General features: G+C 39.3%; 1 protein-coding gene across 1 annotated transcript; it reads left to right on the forward strand.

Annotated features, from left to right (window-relative positions):
- Positions 1–600: 600 nt before the first annotated feature.
- LOC140501972 (olfactory receptor 2C1-like) lies at positions 601–1,539 on the forward strand. Its single transcript, XM_072606234.1, has one exon. The coding sequence runs from the start codon at positions 601–603 to the stop codon at positions 1,537–1,539; it is 939 nt and encodes a 312-aa protein (XP_072462335.1).
- The last annotated feature ends 13,933 nt before the right edge of the window (positions 1,540–15,472 follow it).

Raw genomic sequence — 15,472 nt, forward strand, 5'->3', positions numbered from 1 at the left:
GGAAGCTTTTCAGTAAGTAGAACTTGAATCCAGTTCCCTGAAACTTTCTAGTTTTGCCTTTCACAGAGAAAAAACCCCCAAAGAACTCAAACCAAAAGAATTTCTTTTCTATTTGATACTACTCTCACAATTTTAAGACAATTATTATAGCAGTCTTTGCCCCTGTCTTCTCTACTGCAGGCTACATATTCCCATTCCTCATACAGCATACTTTTAAGTCCCTTCACCATCCTGGCTGTCCTCCAAATTGGCCTGATAGTTTGTGGTTCCTCCTCTTGTGGGAGGGGTAAAGTTCCCTGTTCATTGGGGATTCTTAGTGGTTGAGGTGTTGGTAACGGTAAAGACCGATCTTAGATTAGCAGAATCAAACTAATAGATAGCCATGAAGCCAGGAGACTCACAAAATAATCTATAATTCTCCTTATCTTTCTTTCATTTCCTTTCTTTCCTTTATTTTTCTCTTGTTTCCTGAAGACCTGGCATTAAGGAATTGAATCTTTTCCAATAGCTTACAGTCCCACAGAACACTTACAGTGCTCCCCTACTTTGCTTAGTATGGTGACCTTTCTCTCTTCCTCAGGGGACAGAAGGTGGCCAGTGATGGGAGAAGCCAAGAACAGTTCCTTTAAGGGTTTCATCTTGATTGATCTGTCTGACCATCCCCAGCTGGAGATGATCTTTTTTGTCCTTATCCTGTTCTCCTACTTGTTAACCTTGGTGGGAAACTTGACCATTATCCTAATATCGCATCTGGATGTTCGCCTTCACATACCCATGTATTTTTTCCTCAGTAACCTTGCCTCTGTTGATCTTGCCATTACCACAAGTGCAGTCCCTCAGATGCTGTTCAATCTGTCAGGTGCAGACAAAACCATCAGCTACGCTGGCTGTGTAACACAGCTATATGTTTTCCTCTGGCTGGGTGCTACTGAGGCAATGGTCTTGTTGGTGATGGCATTTGATCGGTATGTAGCCGTCTGCCAGCCCCTCCACTACATGACCATCATGAACCCTCAGATTTGCTGCCAGCTAGCTTCCACAGCCTGGCTAGCTGGCTTGGGAAATTCCCTCATTCAGTCAACATTCACTCTGCAGCTCCCATTGTGTGGACACCAGGAAGTCAACAGTTTCCTCTGTGAAGTGCCATCTCTAATCAAGTTGGCCTGTGGTGACACAAGCCTCAATGAGGCTGTACTCAATGGTATCTGTGCCTTCTTCACTGCAGTGCCCCTGAGCATCATCCTCATCTCCTATGGTTACATTGCCAGGGCTGTCCTGAAGATCCCCTCAGCTGAAGGCAGGAAAAAGGCCTTCAATACTTGTGGCTCCCATTTGACAGTGGTATTCCTCTTCTATGGCTCAGCCATTTATGCCTATCTGCTGCCATCCAAGAGTAGTTCCCATGACCAGGGCAAATTCATCCCTCTCTTTTATTTAGTAGTTACACCCATGGTGAATCCCCTAATCTACACTCTGAGGAACAAGGAGGTGAAGGGGGCACTAAGGAAGGTTTTGGAGAAATGGAGGGAGGAATGGTGAGGGAAGGAGGAAGTGGGGCACCATATGTTCACTGTTTTGTATCTCTGTCCTTTTCTTTCTTTGTCTTTCTCTCTTTCCGTCTCTGTCACTACACATCTCTCTCCCTCATAAGATCTACATTAGCATAACTACCATTTTTTTCCATATGAGGTATCTTTGAGTAAGTTTAAAACCTTCCCAACAACACTAAGCAGTTGGCATCTGGTTAGTATTATTTCATAATTTTCTACTTAACGATGAAAAACATGTATTGGGGTACAGATTACAAGGGTAGAAGGTTTCACTTCTCAGAAGTTATTGATCTAATATGCATCTAATTTCCAGTAATCTATCTCTATCCAATACTATATTAAAGTTATTATTATTCACATCTCAAATGAGATAATGTATATAAAATGCTTTGCAAATCCAGTAGTGCTATATAAATATTGGTTATTATTATAACATAGAAGTTTGGTTTCATTTACTTTACTTTTCAAAGTACTTTCACATTCCTTATCTTGTTTGATTTGGTTCAATAGAGAAAAAGTGATGATATCATAGTTGTCAATACCTCCTTCTAGATACAGATCACCCCTCCCTGTCTTTTGGTAGATAGTTAGTCTTCCTGAGGTAATGTATCTGGAAAAACAGTTGTCCCCTAGGGGCTAGCCTTTAGGTAACGAACTTCTCTGCAATTGATCAGACTGGTTTGGGGGTGACAGAAACACAGACAGTCAGCAAACCTGCCCTCAAAACTTTTCAAACTTGGGAGAATATACCTGCCTCAGCTCATGTTCTGTCCTCACAGCTTTTGAGAACACAGGGTTATTTCCCTGCCATATGTGGCTTTGAGTAGGGATTTAATGGAGAACAAAGATAATTTGGTAGAATACTTGTCTATTTGTTTGATATCACACCATCTTTATATCCATCCCTATCTCTTCATCTGTCAGCTTGTCTATTCAATTTTTCATTCACATATCTCTCTGTTTTCCTCTCTTCTCCCTTTCACTTTTGTACTGAATGTTTCCTTCAGCTTCATGTCATGATAAATGATAAATCAGGGTGAAAAATTGTTCACTCATGCCTTCCAAACAAACCGATGTCCCTAATGGAAAGGGGAAAATGCTAGATTATTGATGTCATCCTATCTGAAAGTTAGTCACTCTTTGCCATCAGCCTTCCTCTGCTGATCTGGCTAGTGAGTCACCCACCTTTGTGAGAATTCTTTAAACAAAATAAAAGGCCATACATCTGGCTCAAAGAAGAGGCAAGCAAGGTTCTTTATTTTTTAGGTTTTGGGTTCGTTGTCCTCTTTTTCAACATCTAGAACTTCACTTCTGCAGAACTTGGAACTCTGTGATTAAGTTGCCATGTGCCAACCCAACTTAACAGGGTGGTAGTATGGGAACCTGTTGGGGGTGGAAGCTCAATTCCATGTGGACAGTCTCGGGCGGGAAAAGGTGGGAACTTCTAAATCTTAGAGTTCTCATGAGGCCCCCCAGAAAACAGCAGGGAATCGAGGAGTGAGACTGAGCTATCTCGTGTATTTCCGCCTCGTCCTGTGAGAAACGTGATGGGAGGAGCATCCCTGCCCTCGAGACTGTCCCGGGTCTGGGCACACCTATTGTTATCTAACAGGCACGGTATTCAGATGCAAACTACGTGGCCGGAGAGCTTAATTGGGATCAGGAAAGCCTGAAAGCGCTCTTAGCGCGGAGGGGCCCTGACAGGACAGAAGGCTCCGTTTTTCCTCTCTTCGCTCTCCCCTCCCCCTCTCTCCCCACTTACACTTCTGCTTCCAATCTCTTATTATAAGATCTTTGCCTCCTTGGGAGATTCCTCGCTCCCTCCTAAGGAAGAATTCCCCCTGCACTTGTAACCAGGACCCTGAATAAAAGCCTAACCCTTGTTCGACTCCGTAAAGTCTCTTCTCTCATACGTTTATCCGGTTTGGCCAGCCGAAGACCTGCAATACAGGTAAGGTAAGACTCGGGTAGCCCTCAGGCCTCTAGGCCTGGCAGGAACCACAATGTCCATACATACATTTGGAAAGCTAATTGGAATTGCCAAAGAAAACTAAACCCATGTACTCTCTCCTCAGGTGGGCAATTCAAATCAGGATCAAAAGTTTTCTTGGTGGTTTCAGAATCAGAGAAAAGGATCTTCAATGGGCTTTTAGAGATAATTTTGTCAATATTATTACTGAGTCTTATGAGTTCCCTCTTCAACACTGTAAGAACCATATTCGCCAAGTAACCAAATTCATTGAGCTAATCAGGGTTATCCTGTCATTCCAATTGTGCTTGCTGGATAGTAACATCTCTCTCTCTCTCTCTCTCTCTCTCTCTCTCTCTCTCTCTCTCTCTCTCTCTCAATCTCCCTTTTCTATATTTCCACACTGTTCCCACTCCCCTGTCTTCTGCATCAAGTCTTTTGATTACATCATTCTATCTAATAATAGTTGTTATTGCAAATCTACCTTACAGCCTGGTCTGTCCTCCCACCGCTTAAAAAAGTTACTTTATTATTCTTACTGGATGTAACCCTTCTCCTCAACATCCCTCCCTTTCCCTTCTCCCTGTGAATCTTCCTATGTAATGAAGAAAAATAATTATGCAAAAACAACATACATAGTGGCCTCATGTGAAAGCATATGCACCATTACCTATTCATAGTTCTTCTCCAGTGAAAGAGGGTGATGTGTGATGCATTTCTTAACCTCTCCTCTGCCTCCCTGCTATTTTTCTCAAATTGCTCCACTGATTTCTATCAATTCTATTAAATTCATTTGGGTGGAACCTTAAACTTCAATTCCAATTTTAAGGACACTCCAACTTTAACATAAAGTTAAAAGTCAAAAAATCGTTTGGGAAAATGAGAAAACAACAACAAAAAAGAATTTGATCATAAATGGTTATTATGGTGGAAGGGAAGAGCAAGACATATACTCAGAAGATAATGTGAAAACACTTAAAACAAAAGGCTCAAAGAGAACTGCTAATTGGACAGAGGCCCAAGAAGAATTCTTGAAAGAGTTAAGTATAGCAGAGGAAAAATTGGGAACAAGAGATGGGACTTATACAAGAAAATTATGGAATGAGAAGTAACAACTTGGCAAAAGAGGCACAAAAATACTGGAAAAATAACACCTTAAAACTCAGAACAGGCCAATTGTAAAGGAGACAAAGAAATTCACTTAGGAAAAGAAGTCCTAAGAAAGCAGAACAGTTTAAAGGCATAATCAGAATGCACAACATCTCAGAGTGGGGGCAGGGGAGAGATGGGGCGAGGAAATGTGGAACTCAAACTTGTGGGAGTGAATGTTGAAAATTAAAAATAAATAATAATTTTAAGAAATAAAATAAAAATATACCCAATTTTTTAAAAGCACAATAGGCTGAATGACAAAGTAGGTGCCAAAATTCAAGAAGAAAATAATTCCTTAAAAAAGAAAAATTGTTCAAATGCTAAAAGAGACTTGAGAGCTCACAGAGGAAAATACTTACTTAAGAATGAGAATTGGGGATGACAATGAGGAGGGCAGAGCTAAGATGGCAGAGGTAGGTCATTGATTCATCTGGGCTTTCCCAGTTTCCCTACCAAAGTACTTCAAAATATCCCCTCAAATCACATAATAAATGCATACATACATACACACACACACACACACACATACACACACATATACATATCTTGAAAACAAATGCTAGGGAAGCAGAACTAAGAAGTGGCACTCAAGTGAGAGTTTGGGGCATATAAGTTTAAGAACCACTTATATGGCAATCATAATAGAAATCAAATTCAACAATTTAGTGAGTGAACCAAATAATTTTTATCAAAATAGTATATAGGTATAAGAGAAAAGGTATCAAATTGTGCACAGCATTTGACTCATATCACATCTAGGCCAACACCCTAAATGGATCAAAGAAATAGAGAAAGGACCCAAATGCCCAAAACTATGTATAATAACTTTTTTCTACTGCAAAGAACTAGAAACTAAGGAGGTGCCTATTAATTGAGGGAATGGCTGATCAATGATGGCATATGAATGTAATGGAGTACTGTTGTTTCATAAGAAATGAGGAAGAGTATGACTTCAGAAACCTGGAAAGAGCTGTATGAACTTATGCAGAAATAAAATGAGAAGACAGGAGAACAATATATACAATTACAACAAAATTGTAAAAAACAAATAATTTTGAAAGATTTAGGAATTCTGCTTAACCCAATGATCAACCATGATTCCAGAAGCCAGAAAATGAAAAATGCTACCCAGCCCATGACAGAGAAGTAAGGGAGCAAATAGAAAGAATGAGACACCTTTTTTTTTTTTTTTGGTATGGCCAATAAGGGAATTTGGTGTTCATGACAATGCATACATGATGCAAAGATTTGTTTCCTTCATCCTTTCTTTCTTTTGTTTTCTTTCATTCTCTTCCTTCCTTCCTTCTCTTCCTATTTCTTTCTTTTAACAGGATGAGTGGAGGAAGTAATATATGTGGTTGTGATGACCTTCACTAAACCATTTCTTCTCACTTGACTATTTCCAAGGATATAGACACTCAAGATTGTTCAAGATCAGAAATGACGTCATGGGCACGGATTAAATTATTTTCTCTGCTTATGTGAGTTCCTATAGTGAAAAAACATACAATCTTGGTCTTAAATAGCACCATCAGCAATCTAACCCACTAAACCAGTGACAAGCAAGGGAAAAACACTCCCTGGTAATTCTCATTTTAGTTTGCTGCTATCTGTGTTTCTTGTTTCTCCCAAGCATCCCACTATTCCTTTGTCTTTTTTTCCTATTTCCCCTTTCCCAATTTGATTTTTACTTTGTGAAGTTGAATGTTACACATTTAATTTTAATGTCTTGTGTTTCTTAGAAGATAAACACAACCAAAATCTGTATGAGTCAAATCAGTTACAGTGTACTGGAAAGAGCACCAGATTTGGGATCAGAGGACTCCTGCCTTTTTTATACTTCTAAGGTATATGTTTCTTCATCTGTAAAATGAGGGGCTTGGACTAAATGACCTTTAGAGTGCCTTCCAGATCTAAGTATTGAAACCACATGATCTTTGAACTTGAAAAAGAGGTTTTTTAAAATCACTAACATAGGTCCCCAATCACATCTACCAGAATGTTGGCAAAATGTTGCATCCTATTTATATCAAAATTAAAATGATATTCTTAGGAAAAAATGCAAACTATAACATTTAAAATATATCAAGAAGTCCAACAGTGCCTTATAACTTAACAAATCTAGAACCCCTTCCACTTCCAACATTCATATCTCTCTATTCTACCTATAGTCACTCCTTAGCCTTTGGGGGTGAGATTCATCCATGTAATTGAGATCAATAAATCAGTCACAAAATAGTCATTCCATGGCTGATGCAAGTGGACATTTTGGGCTTTTTGCTGAGGTAGAGGTATTCAGGCCCCCCTTCAAGGAATTTGCAAGCTATCTGGAGAAGAGAAGACAAAGAGAAGACACATGGACAAAATTAATAATATTAGGGAGAAAAATGTGTTCAACAGTAGTATCATGGTCAACACCATGGAAATTCAGAAGAAGAAATCACTGTGGATTGGGATGGTTAGGGAAGGTTTCTGGAAATAGTTCATCATACAGAGTATCTGCCTTTTAATACAGCTCCCTCGGAGCTTTATTTTGTGTGATACTCACTGATTACTGAGTTATATATTTAAATGTTTATAGCATATATACTTTAGGTGGCAAAATAGAAACTAAGGAAATACTTAATATTTGAGGAACAGTTGAAAAAGTTGTAGTATATGAATGTGATACAGTACTTTTTGCTTAAGAAATGAAAAAATAGATGATTTCAAGAAAGACAGATCAAGTGAAGCAGAGTTAAATGACCAGGATCAAACAAATAATTACACAAGAAACAATAATACTACAAAATACACAATTTTGAAGACTCAAAGCCCTTAACTGATACTAAACAAATCATGAATAGCCAAACAAGGAGAACCAATTATACAAAGAAAACAACATTGTAAAAAAAAAAAAAAAAGCTTTGAAAGCTCTTGGGAATTATGAGCCACACAATGACCATCCATAATTCCGGAGACCAGATGATGACACAGGCTATCCACTGAAGAGTTAAGGTACACATATAGATTTACTTGATTTATTGCTTTACTGATTGGCTGGATGTATGAAAGTGATAGACAAACTGTTAATAAGACACATTAAATTTAAAAGTGTGTTGTATATATATTTTTGTTCCCCAGAGCCACCTGTTGAACATTCACCAACATAGCCTTGGTTAGGGGTCATAAGGCAGAAAGAAATACAGGTTATTGTTACAGAGTCCATACATATGGAAATAGAACAATTGTGAGGGATGGTAAGAGCAAGAGCTGTGTGACTTTGGACAAGTTAGTTAATCTTGTGTGCCTCAGTTTCCTCATCTGGCACATGGGAATAAATAATTCCTACTCACTTAGCAAGAGTGTCTTTAGGATCAAATAAAATAATTAATAAGAAAGCAAATTCAAAAAGGCACTAAACAAATGTAATTATTTTAAGGTATAATATTCATAGAAAATATTGGGATTGGAGAGTGGGATATATATACACACATACACACACACACACACACACACACACACATATATGCATATAGGAGTGGGAAAAAATTAGGAAAGAGATAGGCTTAGCTCTTTAGGGACAAGTTTTTTCCTGAATTCTGGCTACTTTAGTGCTCATTACTAATTGGCTGTAGAGGGCCTTGATTCTCCCATGGGCTTTTTCAGCATCAGCAACTGAGCCAAACCTGGAAAGAGCCAACACAGGCTCCTTAGAGGACCAGGTGCTGCCCATTGTTAAAAGTTGGCAGCCCCAAGCCAGGCCTGGGAGAAGGACCCCATGAATAGCCTGCTTCTTGCTCTTCAAGGTATCTATACTCCTGGCCATCCAGAAATTAAGTGGTGTGTCCAGGTGCCCAGGGAGTGTTTGGGGGACTCTTTCATTTCCTACTGCAAGAATACTCACTCTGCAGTGTAATAGCCCAGGTTAAGACTTTTCCCCTATGAAACAAAGACTTTGGGATGTGGTGCCTCAGGAGTAGAAACCAACCACCCCATCCCCAAGCCTGGAGATTAATATTGTTAATTCATACAGCTCCTTAAAGGGACTGGGTTTATTTTGGGGGGGGGATTTCTTTTTATTGCCAATACTTGGCACAGTGCCTGGCACCTATTATACACTCAATAAATGATAGTTAACTGGCTGACTCTAGAACAGGGGCTCTCAACCTGCAGTCTGCAGATGCTCAAGGAGTCTGTGGATAGATTTCAGGGGGTTCCATAAACTTGGATGGAGAAAAAAAAGTGCATCTTTATTTTCACTAGGCTTTGGTTTCCCTTGCATTGTTGCTGTTGCTCAGTCATTTTGGTCACATCCAACTCTCTAGGACCCCACCTAGGGCTTTCTTGGCAAAGACACTGGAGTGGTTTTCCATTTCCTTCTCTAGTTCATTTTACAGAGGAGGAAACTGAGGCAAATGGGTTGAGTGACTTTGCAGGGTCACAAAGGTAGTAAGTATCTTAGGTTAGATTTGAACTCAGCTCCTCCTGGCTCTATGGTAGCTAGGGGGCACAGTAGACAGAAAGCTGGGTCTAGAGACAGGAAAATCTGAATTCAAATCCCACCTCAGACACTTCCTAGCTGTGTCCAGTAAGCACTCCAGTATCTTTGTCAAGACAACCCCAAATGGGGTCATAAAACATTACACATAACTGAAATGAGTCAACAGCAACAACTTCCTGACTCTAGGGCCATTCCTCTATTCAGTGTGCCACTTAGTACAAACCTTGGTTTCCCTTGTATTTTTGGGTCTTTTATGCATTTAAAAACAATGTTCTGAGGAGTCCATAAATGGTGAAAATCCCCTTCCTTGGGGACAGGAGTCAGTGGTGAAAGAGAGAAGGGGACAAAGAATGTTGGTGGGAAGTCCTTAGGCTGTATGGCAGCAAGTAGCCCTGCAGGGAAGTAGAAAAGACAGCTGCCTCCAGGTGACCTCTGAGGTGGGAGTCACAAGGTTCACCCTTCCTAGCATTATCTCCTCCACTGGCCCAGAAATACCACAGAAAGAGCGTTAGAATAAGGGTCAGCAGATGTGGCATCTGCAGCCTAACATTCCCACCAGCTCTCTCTGTGACCTCAGCAAAACACTTTCCTTCTCCTCATCTGACAGCTAAAGACAATTTCTAGAACCCCTTCCACTTCCAACATTCATATCTCTCTATTCTACCTATAGTCACTCCTTAAGTTAAAACCTCAATGACATGTAATGGTGCTTTAAAATTCAGCTGTTACCTTAGAGAGAAGTAACATTAAAGCATCATCACACATAGGTTTAAAACTGGAAGAGAGCTCTCTACTCGTTATTTTTCAAATGAAGAAACTGAGGCCAAGAGAAGTTAAGTGATTTGCCTCAGGCTGCACAGTCAGGATTTGAACCTAGGGTCTTTGATTCCAAATCCAACCCTTTTTCCTTTCCACAAAAATGTGGTCTGGTGGAAAACCAATTGATTGGGCATCAAGGAACCTGGGTTGGGGTCTTCTGAGAACACTTCAACAATGAGTTAATTCTCAGGTCAACTGCAAGCACTAAACAAGCCTTGTCTGTGACTGTGAGACACAGGATAGGTAAGTGTTGATGCTGAAAGGGAAGTCTTTAGAGCATGGAGGGCTGGGTTGTGTGCCAAAGGGAGGGAAGTGTATGGGTATTGAGGCCCTGCACCCAAAGGAAGGAAGCAGGTTCCAAACGGGAAGCTGAGGACAAATAGCCTCCTCCTTCAGAAGGCCAAAGTTCTGCCAACCCAAGACTGCATCTCTAGGGCTTCTCACCTCCAGTGAGGTAGGTGGCAGGAGCTAAAATCCTCAGTTTAGGATACAAATATGTAGAGCTGAAGTGACCTTCCCAAAGGTCAGAAAAGTGAAGAACTAGCTAGTGGTGCCTCAGGACACAAAGTCCTGCTCATTCTTGTGGGCATGCTTCCATTTCTTTCAGCTGAGGGAGCATCAGAGTACACAGAATATTGGAGGCAGGCGCCATGTTACAACCTGGGATGTGAGAATTGGAAGGGACATTGAAATCATAGAAGATAGACTGGATAAATGGGAAGGGACTTCAGACATGCTCATGTACTCCAAAGTCTTTGTTTTAAGGCCACCCCAATTAGGCCCATTTGGCAGAATTCTTTCATGTGTGTAGAAAAGAGAAAAAGAACAAGACAGCAGTCAAAGCATTTGGTGTCATGAAGGAGGGAAGCCTAGAAGGAAAGGTAAGGGGTGAGCAGGAGGAGGGAGGGAAGGGGAAAGGGGATTGGCAGGAAATGATATGTCACTGCCTTCAGATAGTCCCACTTCCCACTGCATTGTAGGCATTCAGTGACTGGGAGAGTTTGGACAATGGATAATTTGGAAATGAAGGGAGAGGGGAAGAGTGAAGAAGCAGAGGGGGATAAAAGACTCAAGAAAAATCCCTAAGCCAAAGCCATGCTTTCACTTAGGATCTGTAAATGTTTGTCCTGGGAGAAGCTGAGGGTGTGAGTAGGGAAAAGGAAGAAAGAGAAATGGATTAAATGATCTCCAGCTGAGATCCATTCTGAAATCTAAAATTCTACAATTCCATAAGAGGGGGGATGGAAGCAAGGGAGAAGAAAATAAGAGAGGCAGAGAAACAGAAAAGCATAGAGGAGAAAATCTTAGAGACTGAATCGTGCTCTTAAAGAATTGGGGTTATTAATCTAGGAGGAAAGATGGGTAAGAAATGACATGGTAAATGCCTTAGAACATATTTTACAGACATAGTATTATCCATCTCATCTCCAAGAAGGAAAAAACAGGAATAAATGTGTTTAACATGAAGCAGGCTAATTAAAATTGCACTGCTAAGAGCTGTCTAACAGCAACGACTGTCTACTCTCTGCTAGAATAGCCACTTTCTGGAAAGCATGGAGTCCTCAAGTAAGGTAAAAGGGGAACAACAAAATGATAGACCCAGACCCTGCTCTTGACCTGGTTACATCCCAATAGGACTGGGGAGAGTAACATGTGGGAGGGCATGGAAGTCCTAGAATCACAGAAATCCTTCTCCAGCAGGAAGGAAGATTGAGAAGTCACTCAGTTCAGCTCCTTATATCCTGACACACAAAGGTCTAAATTGCCCATGACAAATGCTCATTTGTTTTCTGACTGAATGTGACCCATGTTTTATCACCTTTACAGCAACTGGCTTCTCCTGCTTCATTTTCTATTGATATCTTCTGTTTTTATGTCACTTTCATTTCCAAAGATATCCCTCCTTCTTCCCCTATACAGCAGGCCATCCTTCCTGACAAATATCCTGGAGATATTCAGGTTGTATGCTTATAGATTTAAAGTTGGTTGGACCCTTCCTTTTACAAGTGTGGAAACTGAGACTAAGAGGAGTGACTTGCTCAAGGTCAGACAGGCAGTAAATAGTAGAGTCAGGATTGGAACTCAAGTCCTGTAGGTAGAGACAGTACACTTTCCACTGCACCACACCCCATTTAATTTAAACCCACTGTGGTCTTCTGTATAGTGATCAAGCCCAACATCCTCCTCTTAAAGTCCTTCACAGTGACAACAGCGAATTAAGTATATGACATCTTAGTATTTTCTCCTTCAATTCCAGATTTTGTACTGAGAGCTGGAAGAAGACATGGGGGATGAAATGTAACCCCTTCATTTTTCAGACAAGGAAATTGATTATGACTTAAACGTTCCCTCTGACTCCAAATCTAATGGTTTTTCTATCTTACCTATACTATGTCTGCTATCTTTTAGCTTATTCTCAAAGGACATATCCACTATCTTTTTGTTACTTTCCCTGGGTACTAGACTCTTTTCAAAGGATATAGAGAAGCTGGGGAAGGTTCATGCATCCTTCATATGGTCCAGTTTTCCTAAATGCTCAATATGGCTCTGAAATTATTAATGTAACCAATACCTCTATCAAGCTGATTTATATTCCTTACCTGATCCTCTTCATTTTCATATATTTTCAATATTCAGAAAATAGCATTTCCTTTGATTTGCCTTAAACTAAACTCTTTCAAATTTCAAAACCTGGTCCTCTATTCTGATACTCTAAGACCAAGGGAAGAGTCCATGTTTCTTTAACACATTATTAAAAATCTCCATGACTTTTAATACAGTACAATTTTATTCCATCTCATCTTTCATCTTTATGGACTAAGATCTGTTTTATTCCTATATTCCAAAACTATACAAGCTTTATTTCCCAGGTTTCTTCATCTATGAAATGTGCTGGAGTCAACTCTAACCAGTTCTCAGTTGACCATTAAATTTTCAGGGCAAGTATTTATACCTCAGAAATCAGCAATGCTACAAATCAGGGCTTGATGTAGTGCTTTGTTCATTGTCTAGACTTAAGAAAATAATGAAGGAAATGTTAATAATAATTCACATTAAACTTAAAAGCATGCCCTTCATTTTTGGAGAGTGTGCTGTTAAATATTTACCAACAAACCCTGCTTGGGCCAGATGATCTCTAAGGTCCTTTCTTGTTCTAACATTCAAGGTTCTAAATTACCTTCTTCTCTTTTAGTTCTAACATTCTATGTCCTAAAATCCCTTGCACCTCTCAGCCTTTGTCTGAGTCTATAGTATTATAACCGAATCTTAAACTAATGAGCATATTTTCCATTATTTAGGCCACATCAAAAATTGCTGATCTGATTACACTTTCAAGGAAGTCAGGCGAGCAAATGAACTAACTGTGCTTTGCCAAGACAGAGGATTGGGAGTGCAAAGAATCCAAAACAGAAAATAATCCAAAAGTGTGTCTAGGCTCTCGAACAGGGTTCGGGAACCTGTGGCCTTAAGGCCACATGTGGTCTTCTAGGTTCTTAAGTGTGGCATTTTGACACACTTTATAGAAGAAAATATTTTATTTTATTTTTTTTTAGGTTCTACATATACTTTCCTATTGAGTATATTTTCACTATAGTCATGCTATGTAGTCAGACTAAAATAAATGAAAGAAATCATATAACAAATCAAAACATGATACACAAACACATATACATACACAAACATGATCTGCTACATTTTGTGAATGACTTCCATATTTCTTTCCCTGAGTGTGGAAGGCATTTTGCCTTGAGAACCACCTTTGGGATTTTTTTTTTTATAAGAAGTTTTTGCGTTATTACAAAATTCCAAGTCTACCAGAAAAAACTCTCGCACACTGTGGTCGTTGCTGTGCACAAAGTTCTCCTGGTTCTGCTCCTTTCACTCAGCATCAGGTCATATAAGTCCTTCCAGGCCTCTCTGAAGTCTTCTTGTTCATCATTTCTTATGGCACAATAGTACTCCATTACATTCATATACCATAATTTATTCAGCCATTCCCCAATTGATGGACATCCCCTTGACTTCCAGTTTTTGGCAACTACATAGAGTGCTGCTATAAATATTTTTGTACATGTGGGACCCTTTCCCATTTTTATGATCTCTTGGGGATATAGTCCTAATAGCGATATTGCTGGGTCAAAGGGTATGCACATTTTTGTAGCCCTTTGGGCATAGTTCCAAATTGCTCTCCAGAATGGTTGGATGCGCTCGCAGCTCCACCAGCAATGAATTAGTGTTCCAACTCTCCCACATCCTCTCCAGCATTTATCATTTTCTTGTTCTGTCATGTTTGCAGAAAATATTTTATTAATATATTTTTTCTACTTTTATATCTTTATTTCACTTGATTACAGCTAAATATTAATGGGGTTCTCTAATATGAAAAGTTTCCTCATCCCTGATAGCGTAGTATTGATCTTTTAATTCAATCTATCTACACTTAGAATTTTTATATGATTTCCTTTCCAAATCATATATTGCACAAACTAATATTAAAATAAGTTTGCATTTATGAATCATGCAGTGTCAGGAAAGAAGACAATCTAGAATATCTATCTACATATAGATATGTATGTATCTATCTACATATAGATATGTATGTATATTTTAAATCATTTCTTTTGCTGATCATGTGCTACTGAGTGAGGTTGCAGTTAAAACTTCCAAACCTGACTCTCACTTCTGATACTCTTAGATGAAGGGGAGAATATATGTTCATTTTATCCAGTATTCAAACACCCCATGACTTTTTGTATTGGCCTTAAAGAACACGATGGAAATGACCCAAGAGTCAGGTAAGGGGAATAATTTTACCCCAATAACAATTCTGAAAATTTTGGGGAGGAAGAATAGGATACAATGACCCATTATTAGCAAGGCATAATATTTTTAGTTCATTGGAACCTAAAAATTGTCATACTGGGTTAACTCCATGAGCCATGTAGCCCTGGACTCTTTCTCAGGTGAAGGGACAGTTTAGGGTACATCATCCCTGGCCTCCATCATTTCAATTTAAGAAGATTAAGGATGGAGCTCAGACATATTAGTTATTCTGAATGATTATAGAGCTATCATCCATGGATTTATATGAACACTTCTTCATATGATTTACATTTTCAGCCTATAGCAGCTCTTGGGAAAAAATCCATAAGTTTCTTCACTATTGTGCATCCTATTCATATGTATCTCCTTTGTATTACATCATTCTAATATTATGAGATTTGGTGGGAAAAATCTTTCTTCATTCTATAGGCTATCCCCAAAGTCTTAGCTTCAACCTGCACTAGGATTCTTGGGATACTCTATAAATCCCATTTCTTTATGGTTTGTTCACTGAAGAGGAGAATTCTCTAAAAGATAGGTATTGGTCAAATGGGAAAAGAGGTACAAAAATGTGCTGAAGAAAAGAACTTAAAAATAAAATTGGCCAAATGGAAAAGGAGATACAAAAGCTCACTGAAGAAAATAATTCCTTGTGAAAGGAGCAGAACCAGGAGA

Source organism: Notamacropus eugenii, chromosome 1 (assembly GCF_028372415.1).
Source record: "Notamacropus eugenii isolate mMacEug1 chromosome 1, mMacEug1.pri_v2, whole genome shotgun sequence".
Lineage (NCBI taxonomy): Eukaryota > Metazoa > Chordata > Mammalia > Diprotodontia > Macropodidae > Notamacropus > Notamacropus eugenii.